At 38.8% G+C, this 12648-nt stretch overlaps 1 protein-coding gene across 1 annotated transcript in view; it reads right to left on the reverse strand.

Annotated features, from left to right (window-relative positions):
• Positions 1-11705, reverse strand: part of LOC113042206 (collagen alpha-1(XI) chain-like) — a 43826-nt gene extending 32121 nt beyond the window's left edge. Inside the window, exon 1 of the mRNA XM_026200859.1 lies at positions 11411-11705. Within this exon, the coding sequence (XP_026056644.1) occupies positions 11411-11489 (79 nt within the window). The 5' untranslated portion in view covers positions 11490-11705. The remainder of the gene's footprint in view (positions 1-11410) is intronic.
• Between the last annotated feature and the right edge of the window lie 943 nt (positions 11706-12648).

The following is a 12648-nucleotide window of genomic DNA, read 5'->3' on the forward strand; positions in this document are numbered from 1 at the left end:
ACTTAAGTGGTCTTTTATTTAATTAATATTAGATTATTTGCCAACACAGTTTTGATTTGAAGTACAATACAAGTGCATATTCAATACTATTAAAGTGCACTTAGTTTTCAAAAGGGTACGATTTGGCTAATAAACTATGGTGCTTAGCAAAGAAGTTCTGAAAAGTCTGTTTGATGTTGCATGCATCAGTATCGAATGAATACTAGTTAAGAACACTGCAAGAAATCTAAAGCACAAGACTATAGCCTTATGGCCCTGCAGATGTATTATTCACTAATCCAATCCCCTTTGGGTCACAGCAAGTTCGAACAACAAGCTGAGAGTTTGGCTGCTGTAAGTTTGCTGATCTGCAGCCAGCTCTAAGTCTAAGTGTGTCGATCTACTTGGAAGCTTCAAGATGCAGTCACGTTCAAATCAAGGCCACAGCTGGTTAAGGATGGTGTGTCATTATGGGATAGAGTTATGACACACAGTCTAGCCTGAGATAGTTACACAAACACCTGACAGGTGACAGCTGCCAGCGACTCACTTAAAAAAAGAAATGTCTCCACGACTTCCACTATCTCATGTTTACGATCCCTTGAAACATATTCACAGGAATGTTGTAAGAAAACACTTTGTAGTATTTAAAAATAACTGCTATTGATGCTTTATTGAATTACAGATTTAATGAATCTATAATTGCACAGGTATAATGAGACTAACCACAACTTTTGGCATGTGTGTCAGCTGAAACAAGGATCCTAAATTGAAAATGGCCTCCTATTTCCATGGTATTCCTTTCTCTCATCTGTTGATTAAACATGTGGGAAAAGTTTGTCCATGCCAACCAACTGCCTGCCTGAAAAAAAACAGTACTGCATTTTATGGCATTATTTATTTGTTTAGCAGATGCCTTTGTATTGGGCTGCCCCAAAGCATGGCAACAGACTAATAAAAAAGCAGTGCTAAAATTCAGGCGAGACTCACAAACAATGGAAAACATCAGGTACTCATTTAACTACTTCAGACAGGGTTGTGTCAATATGCTGTGCCATTTATTACGTTACACAGACCTTGTAAATAAACAAATTTTTCGGTTCAATGGCTATTGACTCACAGACATGCATAAACGTGCCACCTAACTCAGCCACATCTGTTAAAGGGGTCATATGATGCGATTTTAATTTTTTCCTTTCTCTTTGGAGTGTTACAAGCTCTTGGTGCATAAAGAAGATCTGTAAAGTTGCAAAGACTAAAGTCTCCAATCAAAAAATATATTCTTTATCAAAGTTAAGACTCTGCCACACGTCCTTAAATGGCTCGTTCAAACACGCCCCCACATGTCTAAGTCACAATGTGGAAATATTTGCTTAATGCCGCCCAAATGTTCACGCAAAGAAAGAAGGCATGGTTTCAGTAACCCCAGTTAATGTTAAAGCAGTCATGTCAGGGAGATACTGTGTGTTTCTAGGTGAAAGAGAAAGCACTTTATTTGGTCTTCCGAAAGTAGATGCATTACAACAGAACAGCAACGCATTTTATGGATGACCGTTTCGTGAACCTAGGAGAGGAGGTCATTCTGACTGAATCAGGTACTGTAAGTATGTTTTGTTATTAGTTTAAGTATTTGCTATTGAATGTTCAAATGCAGAGTTCTGTGTGTCCCGCGTATGTGAGAGAGAGAGAGGGGGGGGGGGGGGTCACACAGTGGAGTCAGTTGTCTTAACCGTCCGTGGCTTGTGTACTGCAAACACATATGAGCTTCATCACTGTGTCTGTCACACCACTCCGTTCCCCTTTCAGGCTTGAACTGATGGTAAATCTAAGGACATTATTAACTCCCTTTACATTTATTTAGAAAGATAAATCTCGCGATTATAGTAACCAACATTACATTTCCGACAAGTGCTTGCAGTGTTCAGCCAATCACAATGCACTGGGTCAGTTGGCCAATCAGAGCACACTGCACTTGTTGGAAGGAGGGACTATGTAGAAAACGACGCGCTTGAGAGTACAATAATGTACAGTATTGTAAAAATAATCAGTTTTTCGAACATTAAAGCATTTCAGCATATTCTGTTGCACCAAATACACAAAATAATGATCTTTAAAAAAGCATAATATGACACCTTTAATGTTCACTGGTTTAAGTCCATCAGTTTGAGGTGAAATGGATAAGTGCATGCAGAAACAGGTCAGTAGGTCAGTGGTGTTTATATGTCTGAGCAGCCATGTAATCTGCGTCAGGATAGGCCCAATTATCACAGGATGTTACCTTTCAGCCTTGCAAACGTCAGACATCTCATCTAAAACCATAATTCTGACTGCTGTCCAATCCAAAAGTCAAACAAAACAAGAAATTGCCCCGGACAATCTTTTGAAAAATGTACAAAACTGTTCACAAGATTGGGTCGGTAAGAATTTTTTGTTTGTTCGTTTTTTGAAAGAAACAAATCCTTGTCATCAGCAAGGAAATATTAAATGGATCAAAAGTTACAATAGATTTCTATTTCAAATCTTTAAAGGGGGGGTGAAATGCTCGTTTTCACTCAATATCCTGTTAATCTGAGTACCTATAGAGTAGTACTGCATCTTTCATAACTCCAAAAAGTCTTTAGTTTTATTATATTCATAAGAGAAAGATAGTCTGTACCGATTTTTCCCGGAAAAACACGACCGGCTGGAGGCGTGACGTGTGGGCGGAGCTAAATAATTACGAGCGCAAGTAGGCTTTTGCGTTGAGAGCTTTTGGAAGCTGTGACATTACCGTGGGGACAAAACCATCATCCAAAACAAACCATGGCTTACAGTCAGATTCAGCCGTTTATTTATGATCCAGAATCAGATCCCGAGGCTGAAACTGAACGAGAGCAGCAGTAGCAACGACTCGCTCCGAGCGGGGCTCGAACCCGGGTCTCCGGCATGGGAGGGGGACGCACTAACAAGGAGGCAGAGATATTTTAAGCAGTTTTACTCACCGCCTGCGTTTCCAACACACGATCGTGACCGTTTTTCGTTGGGATTGCATCATCCTTAAGAAATAAACGATACGCAAATCCGTCGTCAAACTTGGCCTTGTTTGTAAAACAAACATCTTCGAAATGCAGGGAACAAACAAAAACACTTGCCCAACGTTGATGCTCTGTAAAAATAAACTCCATCCACTGGTCCCTTAATGCTGTTTTTTTTTTTTTTTTGGTAATCTGTTCAGGGTTGTCTTGCCCTGGCAACCAAAAACACACTTCTTTTGTGACTTTTCGCGACGCTCTCGCTCTGATCAGTGAATCGCTCTGATCAGTGAAATGTCTGTGCTCAGCCTCGCTATACGGGAGCGCGCGCTCTTCCGGCAGAAGTGGCCTTAGGACCCATATAAGGAAATTCCGCTCCATCTAACGTCACACAGAGCCATACACAGAGAAAAAACTTTCCGAAACTTGTGACAAACCGGAAGGAGTATTTTGGGAACAAAAATACTCCTTCAAACGTACAACTTAATTTTTGAAACTTTGTCCATGTTTAGCATGGGAATCCAACTCTTTAACAGTGTAAAAAACGCAGTATGCATGAAATAGCATTTCACCCCCCCTTTAAAATTTTCGAAGAATCTCTCACTGTGAGAAATTCTGCAAGCAGAGTGATAGAAATGGTAAAATGGTTACTGCGGTGATATTGATATCATGGTGAATATCTCATAGGTGGAAAAACCTCTCAGCCAATCAGATTCGAGGACCAGAAAACTGTCGTATAATACAGTTTTACTGTATTTTGATTAAATAATTCCAGCCTTGATGAACATAAGCACATTACAAAATCTTATTGACCATCGCCATTTATCTCTTGAAAATTAAAAGGAAAAAGAAAAAAAGAAAGAAAATGAAAAAAAAAAAATTTAAAGTAATTTTATAATCCTGTTAAGTGACATATCTTCTCTGTTAATATATTCAAACTCTACACATCATTAAAAACTATACACATGAAAATAATACAATACAAAAAGGTTGCTTACAATAGTTTTAGATGATGTATAGTGTGTCACATTGCAATGTCACAATTTGAAATGTCATATCTACCCACTAACAGCTGAGATAATACAGGTACCTTGTGCTCAAAGTGACAATATAACTTGTGTACCAAATACTTGGAATGAAATTCTAAAGGGAATGAGTAAAACAGAGAGCATTGTTAAATATCTGCTAAATGTCATTGTTAAAATATTCTCTGACTTCAGAGAAATTCACATGACAGTAATAACAGTGGCCTAATAGTCTGAGGACAGGAGGAGAAATGCCTCCTCTTAGTGAGAATTCTTTCAGCACATTCCCAAGATACCCAGCTCATAGTGAACATATTCTCAAATGCTCTCAAAACAAAGCATCCCTGATGCAGACCGTCATGTTATTTCTTAAGGAAATACAAAATAAATTATATTCATACATTTTATGACATTGAACCAATAACATTTCATACTAACTAAAATATTCAGTCAAGCACTGTAAGAATACCAATGTTTGAAATATTGCATGGGAAATGATTATGCCTTCAAATGACCTTAAATGGGCACAAAGGCAATGTGTTTACAATGGCATCAGTGGTAGGATAGCAAAAGAAAAAATAAACATGCCCACTATAAACCCTGAGCTAACAAGTCCTTTGCAAAGTAGGCCCTTTTCTACTGAAATCTCCTGAAATCTAGGGAATGTTCCTCCACCAGCATCATGAAGAGGCCTGGGGCAGGTGGATGGACGCAATGTTAAAGATCCGGAACCAATCCAGAAGCAACATGCTGATGCTCTGTATATCCGCCAAGAGCCAAACCTCAGCCAATTCGACAAATTCTACATTCATCAGAGGTTGTGAAACCCAAGGCGGTGCTACAGTACCTGTTTGTTTTATTCACCTGTACGCTTCAGCCAAGTGCTACTCTCACAGATCTCCCTGTAGCTATGTTACACCTGTCTGGGTGTGGCCATCTGGCACATCTCAAAATGCTTAATCTTGGGGCTTATAAAGTGAAGACGGCTTTCCAGCATCACCTCAAAGAGCTGCTGAACAAATTCAAATCTGTAGCAAATGCAAATTACTTCGAATGCTTGATGAGTGAACCTACTCACCCCATAAACACATTTATGTGTACACCTAGCACATGTTCTAAACAGATAGTTCACCCAAAAAATGAAAATTCTGTCATTATTCACCCACCCACATCTTTCCAAACCTGCAAGAATTTATTTCTTATGCACAACACAAAGGAAGATATTTTGTCCAAAAACAATGCAATCAGTTCACACTTAAATACATAATTTTATACCAAAGTGTACTTCTTTATCACAAGGTTATCAATTTAATAAAAATTCTCTCATCGAGTTTGTTACATTACATCCCTCTTTCCCTACGCAGGAGGCTTCCAAAAGAGGTTGGAAAAACAAAATCATGAACCAACTCATACATGGCAAGTACAAACCGAATTCTGGAAATGTTGGGACGGTTTTTTAAATTTGAATAAACTGAAAACTAAAAGACATTCAAATCACATTTATTCACATTAGAACACAGAGAACATAATAAATGTTTAAATAGAGAACTTTTTAACTTCTATCCACTAAATGAGCTCATTACAAATTCGATGCCAGCTACAGGTCTCAAAAAAGTTGGTACTAGGGCAACAAAGGTCTGTTACATGATCAGCTATGAAAGGGATGTCTTAGAGAGGCAGAGTCTCTCAGAACCAAAGATGGGCAAAGGACACAATCTGTAAAAGAGTGTGTTAAAAAATTGTGGAATACTTTAAATGTCTTCAATTTCTTCAATATCAAATTGCAAGGGCTGTGCAAACCTCATCATCTACAGTGCATAACATCATCAAAAGGGACAAGACTGAAGACCTTTGTTGGATACCCGTGGTATTTGGGCCCTCAGACGAAACTGCATCACTCATCGGCATGATTTTGTCATTGACATTACTAAATGGGCCCAGGAATACTTTCAGAAAACACTGTCGGTAAACACAATCCGCCGTGCCATCTGCAGATGCCAACTAAAGCTCTATCATGCAAAAAGGAAGCCATGTGTGATGTGTGGTCCAGAAGCGCTGTCGTGTCCTTTGGGCCAAGGCCATTTAAAATAGACGAAGAGTCTGGGTGCTGAATTGGCCTGCCTGCAGTCCGGATCTTTCACCTACAGTATAGAGAACTTTTGGCACATCAGTAAATGAAAAATATGTCAAAGACGACCATGCACTCTTCAACAGTTGGAAGTCTATATCAGGCAAGACTGGGACCAAATTCCAACACCAAAACTCCAGGAAAACGTCTTCAAACTGTTGTGACAAGAGGAGATGCTACACCATGGTAAACATGCCCTTGTCCCAACTATTTTGAGACCTGTAGCAGGCATTAATTTTGAAGTGAGCTCATTTGTCCATAAAATTGTCAAATTGCTCAGTTGAAACATTTTTCATGTTCCATTTTGAATAAAATACTGGCTCATGTGATTTGAAATTCTTTTAGTTTTCATTTTATTTAACTTTAAAAAAACGTCCCAACATTTCCGAAATTTGGGTTGTACTATTTTTAGTATATTATATGATTACTATTCCGATCTATCCAATTAAACTCTGAATGAACCAGTGCAGTGCTTTGGTTGAAGTCTATTAAAACATTGTTACTGATCTAATGTTTACACTCTATGCACTAAAATCTGCAACATGATACATTGTGGTTTATACTGGCTGCACTAGCCATGAACATCCTTTAAGCATCAACCTTGTGTTCCTGCCGTCTCCACAGTTCTCACATTGTCCTGCGTCTTTATTTACTGAAAGCAGTTCACTTGGGATAGGAGTCTTGGAAAAATTATTAGCTGTAAAATAAACTATAATTTGAGGGAACTCCCTTTAGTGTTCATCAGTCTGACTCAAGACACATTGACTCGAAAACCACAGGAATATTTACCAAACCATGAGAATTACTCCGGCAGTCCGGCAGTTTCTCTCTAGAGATTTTCAAAACATAAGACCACAAACTAATATATATTTGCTTATTATGAAACTTATTATGGAACACCATTGTAATTTTACCTACAACTGGAGAGTACTAAATCTGTGAAAAACAACATTTAACACCCTTCTGAGGCTGGATATAATTGAATTACTGGTCCTGACCCCTGACCTCAAGGGGCCTGGAGCCAAACCCAGTAGACAGCAGAAGCAATGAAGCGAGGAGAGATAGGACAATGCAGCCTAGACATGGCCAAAGGCACTCCAGAAACGCTCTCAGCTCACCACACCTCAGCCACAGTCAATCTCGATTTACACACTTTAACACTCTTTCCATATTAGGCAAGCACAAAACACAGTTAAAATCTCAGATTTCCTTCTGTGTTGTGTCCGATCCGATTTCACCTCATTTGTCTTTAAACATAGTCTTTTATTTGCTCATACTTTTCCAAGTGAGCATAAGATGATTGCTTTATGCGTGGAAGTAATCAACCTCTAATCTCCCAAATGGACTAATGCTAAATGGAACACATGCAAAAACTGCTCTACAAAAATGTTGAGAGCTTGGAACATAAACGTGATTGAGATTTGATGTTTGGAAGTCGTTCAGAAGGCTGTTAGAAAAAAAAAAACTGGAAGCTGCCCCACCGCAGCAGCAAACTATTTCCCTCTAAGAGTAAAGCTCCTCTAATAGCACAGTTTGGACGGAACGAGATTGTTTATTACCACCCCATTTCCCGCAACTTGCAACTGTGCACTGTGGGCACTGACCGCTGTACTGTATCCAGCATACTTAGAGTGTGGGAACTACTGAGTGGACGGCACTATTGTGCCAAAGAGCTGAACATCATTACACATCAGTCACACATTCTTCTGCCTGTAAAGTTTGTTCTGTGATATTTGTTCACTGTGAGACATCCAGCAAGGTCCACTGTAAGCAGGTCCACAAAGGTAATACCTGCATCCCTCTGTCCCTCGCTGAACACTGTCCCCCGCCCCCATTATACACATTAAACACGCAGACCCTCCCAGTTTAAGACTGACCAGACAGAGCTTTGTATTATGCAGTTTCTAAGCTTTAAATAATGTACAGCAACTGTAACTAAAGGTGTAGTCACATTTACCTCTGTTCAATTTTCATAGGTGAAAGCCAGTCATTTCAATAAGTATCCACATGATATGGAATTCCTTGAGATTGTGAAAGGTTTCCCTTCACAGTGGCTTCAAGTGTATTATTGTAAATTAATAGCGTGGATTTTTTTTTTGACTTTGTCCCAACAAGCAACTGCAGGTTACTTTAGAACAAGGGTATCCATTCCTGTTCGTAAAGGACCAATGTCCTGCAGAGTTAAGCTCCAACACTTTCCTGGAAGTTTCTTATCTGAAGACCTTGATTAGCTGGTTTTAGGTTTATTTATTTGGGGATGGAGCTAAACCTTACAGGACAGTGTTCCTCCAGGAACAAGTTTGGACACCCCTGCTCAACTGGGCTAGCCTGTAAATACAAATTTTACCATGAATTTTAGATTTTATTTCTGATTTGAAATATGTTATTGGGGATCATACTTTGATTAAAAGCCTTCCCCCATTCAAACATATAAGTGCTGCACTTGCATGTCTAGAAATAGATTTTCCGGGTGGTTACAAATATGGCCGCAAAGTAAATGACTTGGGGACTTTATTTGAAGAAATCATAAGAAAGATCTTTAAATCATGAAAGATCATAAGGCCTTTGATACGAAATACAGTATTAAGTCATATAGAAAAGAGGATGGAGCTCTGCTTCTGTGAGCCAGATGTTTGTATTGTTTCTGGATGGAGGACACAGTTCGCACAGCAGCACTGATGGCCAAGTTCCTCAGCAGCAGGGAGGCATGTCTGTTTAGAGTAAGAAAGGGCTTTTTGGGGCTTTTTTGAGTGGAATCTCCCATCCTTATTGGCCTCTTGTCTTTACATATCCTCATGCATACTGTTTCGTGTATTTGTTTGTTCAGTTGGCTCAAAAGGAACATGCATGGCTGCTATGCTCCATGAGTTCCCAAACAGGCTGTGTGAAAGGTGAGGTTTGGGGATGGCAAGGACCAGGCATGGACGAGGCACATGTGATAAACATAAAGAGAAGATGCAACATAAGAAATAGTCCTTCCACAGCACTCAAGGCCTTTTTTGAAGATGAGACAGATCGACTGAATATAAATATAGGGAGGAAGAGGGAGGTGAGAATCCCAAACAGAAAAAAATGCCTTTGTTCACCATGTGAGACATGACAACACACTGTGGCTGCAAAGTCCTAAAGTTAAACACATGAACTAACACCAGACTTTCTTGGGGCAATCAAATACCCGACAGCTGACTCAACTAACCACATCCTGCTCCGTCATATCAGAAACCACTGCTGCACCAGACAGGAGTGATACCACTGGGACTGCACATCTCACATCTTCTCTGCAGAAATACTCTCAGAAAGTCTGACTTATATGACCTGATCAACATATACAATGAATTCATTGCAATTATTAATTAAATCTATGTCCTCTTTTTATGTCCACTTTTTGCTTTAATGTCACTAGCACTCAAGCTACTTACATAAACTGTTTGTGTAAAATGATGATCTGGATGAACTCGATCTCCACTGCCTGTGCACGGAGTCAAGTGATCCAATGTTACTTTGCTTAGTTAATTAGTGATCTAGAAATAATAAATATCTATTTTATATCATAATGCTTCCTTTGTTAATTTTTGAAAATTCTAAAACTTTATTTGCAGGTTTCATTGGAAAAATGTATAAGCCTACATAGGTTACACACCTAACTTTAAAGGACATGTGAGCATCAAAAGCTTAGTTGCAGTTATTTTAGTATCATTAAGATACTATTATAGTTTTTATAAACATTTTGAATCATATTTTACTTTATATTTTCCATTTTAATTTGTCAGATCTCTAGTAATTTTGTTGTGTATTTTTTATTATTATTATATATATATATATATATATGTCCATATAGTTTATATTAATTTTAATTTCAGTTTTAGTTGTTTTAGCACATCAAGTTAAACTACATTATTTGTCACATACTACATAAAAGACCAACACCATTTTTTGCATAAAAAATACATTATTAATGTAGGGCACACCCATATTTCTGACATCAAAACAAGTGTTCAGGTGAAACTGCCCACATCTATGCAGTCTGATCTGGGTTATGGTGTTGACATATGTGGCCAACTGCCCAAATAGGAATTTTTACCTACTGGAGTGGGTCAGGAAGCACTCATTCACCTATATCTCAAATCAATGTCAAACTGTTTCACAGCAAACCGACATGATTCACGTGCAAACTCAAACATTACATGACAGTCGAAACTCAAACATGAATTTCCTTCCTTGACTATTCCATATTTGTGAGTCAGGTAATTAAACCTGATCAATTAACCTAATAGAGCTTTCTAAAAACAAAAGAGTTGTGAAAGCAATTAAAATGGGTATAATAGAAAAACATAGTACCACAGCAAGTGTTGTGAATTGTAACACCATCAGCTGAAGCTGTTAGAGGGGACCACCACCCTCCTGAGGTGACAACTTATGCATTACTTTGTTCAGGATAATGGATGTTAAATGACAGAATTACAGTTTGAATCAACAAGTTTGTGTATTTAATTTGAAATATAACCAAAACCATTGAAAAAGAAAATGGACAATGAGGGTTTTAACACAATTCCCAATATACTTCTAATGGAAAGATTGCCCAGATGGTGTATGGAGCTACATTTCACATCAAACAGTCAAATTGTTTACATAAAAAGAGGGTGGAGTTCGGCAGGGTTGTGATGGGGATGGCAAACATTTTTGACCATGTAAATTTGATTAATGGAAAATGTATGACCGAAAACTCCCAAACTCAGTTAAAAAAACAGCTTCCATTATTAGAAAATACATTATAAGCTATATTAATTGTTATAAATAAGGCGCAATCCATGTTTAAATACTAAACACAGCTGCAAAACCCCGAATAAATCACGGGAAAAAATCAATATACAGTTTAAACTAAAGTAAAGTGTGTTGGAAACCGGCTTTTTAGAAAATCTTAAAGTTGTATTAGAGGCTGTCAATCATCCTTAATCCCACTGAACAAGTTCAAACCAGCGGAACATGGTCAACATTTATCTCAAGCTTCCTCCACATTCACGAGAGCTCGTTATAAAACGATTGAGGTAAACAACTCTAAGAGACACGCGACATTCCCGCAATTTCACACGATAACAAAACATGTTGCTCAACTTCTAAAGCACGGGTTATCGACTCGCAGCGGCATCTGTAACAAGTGCACAGGAAATAAGTATGTGCCAACCTAAGCTTTCAAACTCTTAAAATGTTAAGAACAAAAAAGCACTGTTAAAAACTATTGGTTGAAGTTTAAATGTAGGCTACTTTACCTGCATGCGTCGTTGTGGTGCAGAGAGAGAGAAGCAGCGGCAGTATCGCGCAGAACGCAGTCTCCTTCAGCCGCCTCATGTTCAGGACCCGTTACCTCAGGACCCACTCAAGCGCTTGGAGATTACGACTGAGAAAGCCCAGGAGCCATAAGCGTACAGAGAGAGAGAGAGAGGGAGAGAGAGAGGCAAGTGCTGCTGCGGTCCTGGTCTGTAGTATTTCCTTGAGTATCCTCCTCTCCTCCAAGACCGCTAAACTCTGTCCCTCTCATTTAGTTTCTGCCTTCTCTCACTCCTTTCCAAACTTTCTCCCACGTCCCTCCTCTCCCTCCAATGATCTCCAGAATATATATATATGATTTTAACTGGTCAGATTCAAAGACCTTCTTAAAACCAGCCAAGCTAAAATCCAAATGTATAGCCTACTCAATATTTACTCAAAATGAGAAATAATATATACATGCATATACATATGAACGATGAAGCCTTGAACTTCATAGTAATAAAAGAACTTGAATACTTTCGGTCAGTTAATGAAGCGTAGTGGGAACAGTGGAAAGGTTATCTGCTGATCTCGCTCCTCTCAGACTAACAATACACCCCCAGCAACAAGATCGTGTCTCCATGATACTCACAAGGTGGACGGTGGCCCCGGGCCACTCCTTCTGGCACTAGTATTTATCTTAACACATCAAATCAGATTACAGAATGATTATCTGTCCATTATTCACTCTCTTCAAAATTCAATACGGGAAATCATGTCTTATGACATTGTGCTTTTTTCCATGCCAAGGCTGAGATGCTTTGCATATAAAGAAGGGAAATCCCACCAGGGCCTACTTTCATTGTCACAATGCATACTTTTTATATTGCCTGTAAATTTTGCAAAGCTGCTGAGGCACTTTGGCCAGAAATTCTGCTGCGGCTTTTGTTTGGACTTGCAGACTGACAAGCCTTTACAGGATGGAATCCTCTAATTGAGAATAATTAATGGAGCTGACATCACCATAACCCAGACTGTGACAGACCTTTGTGGAGGAGCCAGCACTAATAAAGTTTAAAGAGAAACAGAAGAAAGTAGGAAAAGTGATGCTCTTGATCCTCCTTGGGGGAAAAACACAGAATACAAGATTGGGGGAAGTGTGGGACACACTATGAAATGTAACAAGTTTTATTTTCTTCATTTTCTCTCAGTTGTATCCTGCATCCCCCTCACAGCATGACCTTGTACATATTTGTCA

This window comes from Carassius auratus, chromosome 3, assembly GCF_003368295.1.
Source record: "Carassius auratus strain Wakin chromosome 3, ASM336829v1, whole genome shotgun sequence".
Lineage (NCBI taxonomy): Eukaryota > Metazoa > Chordata > Actinopteri > Cypriniformes > Cyprinidae > Carassius > Carassius auratus.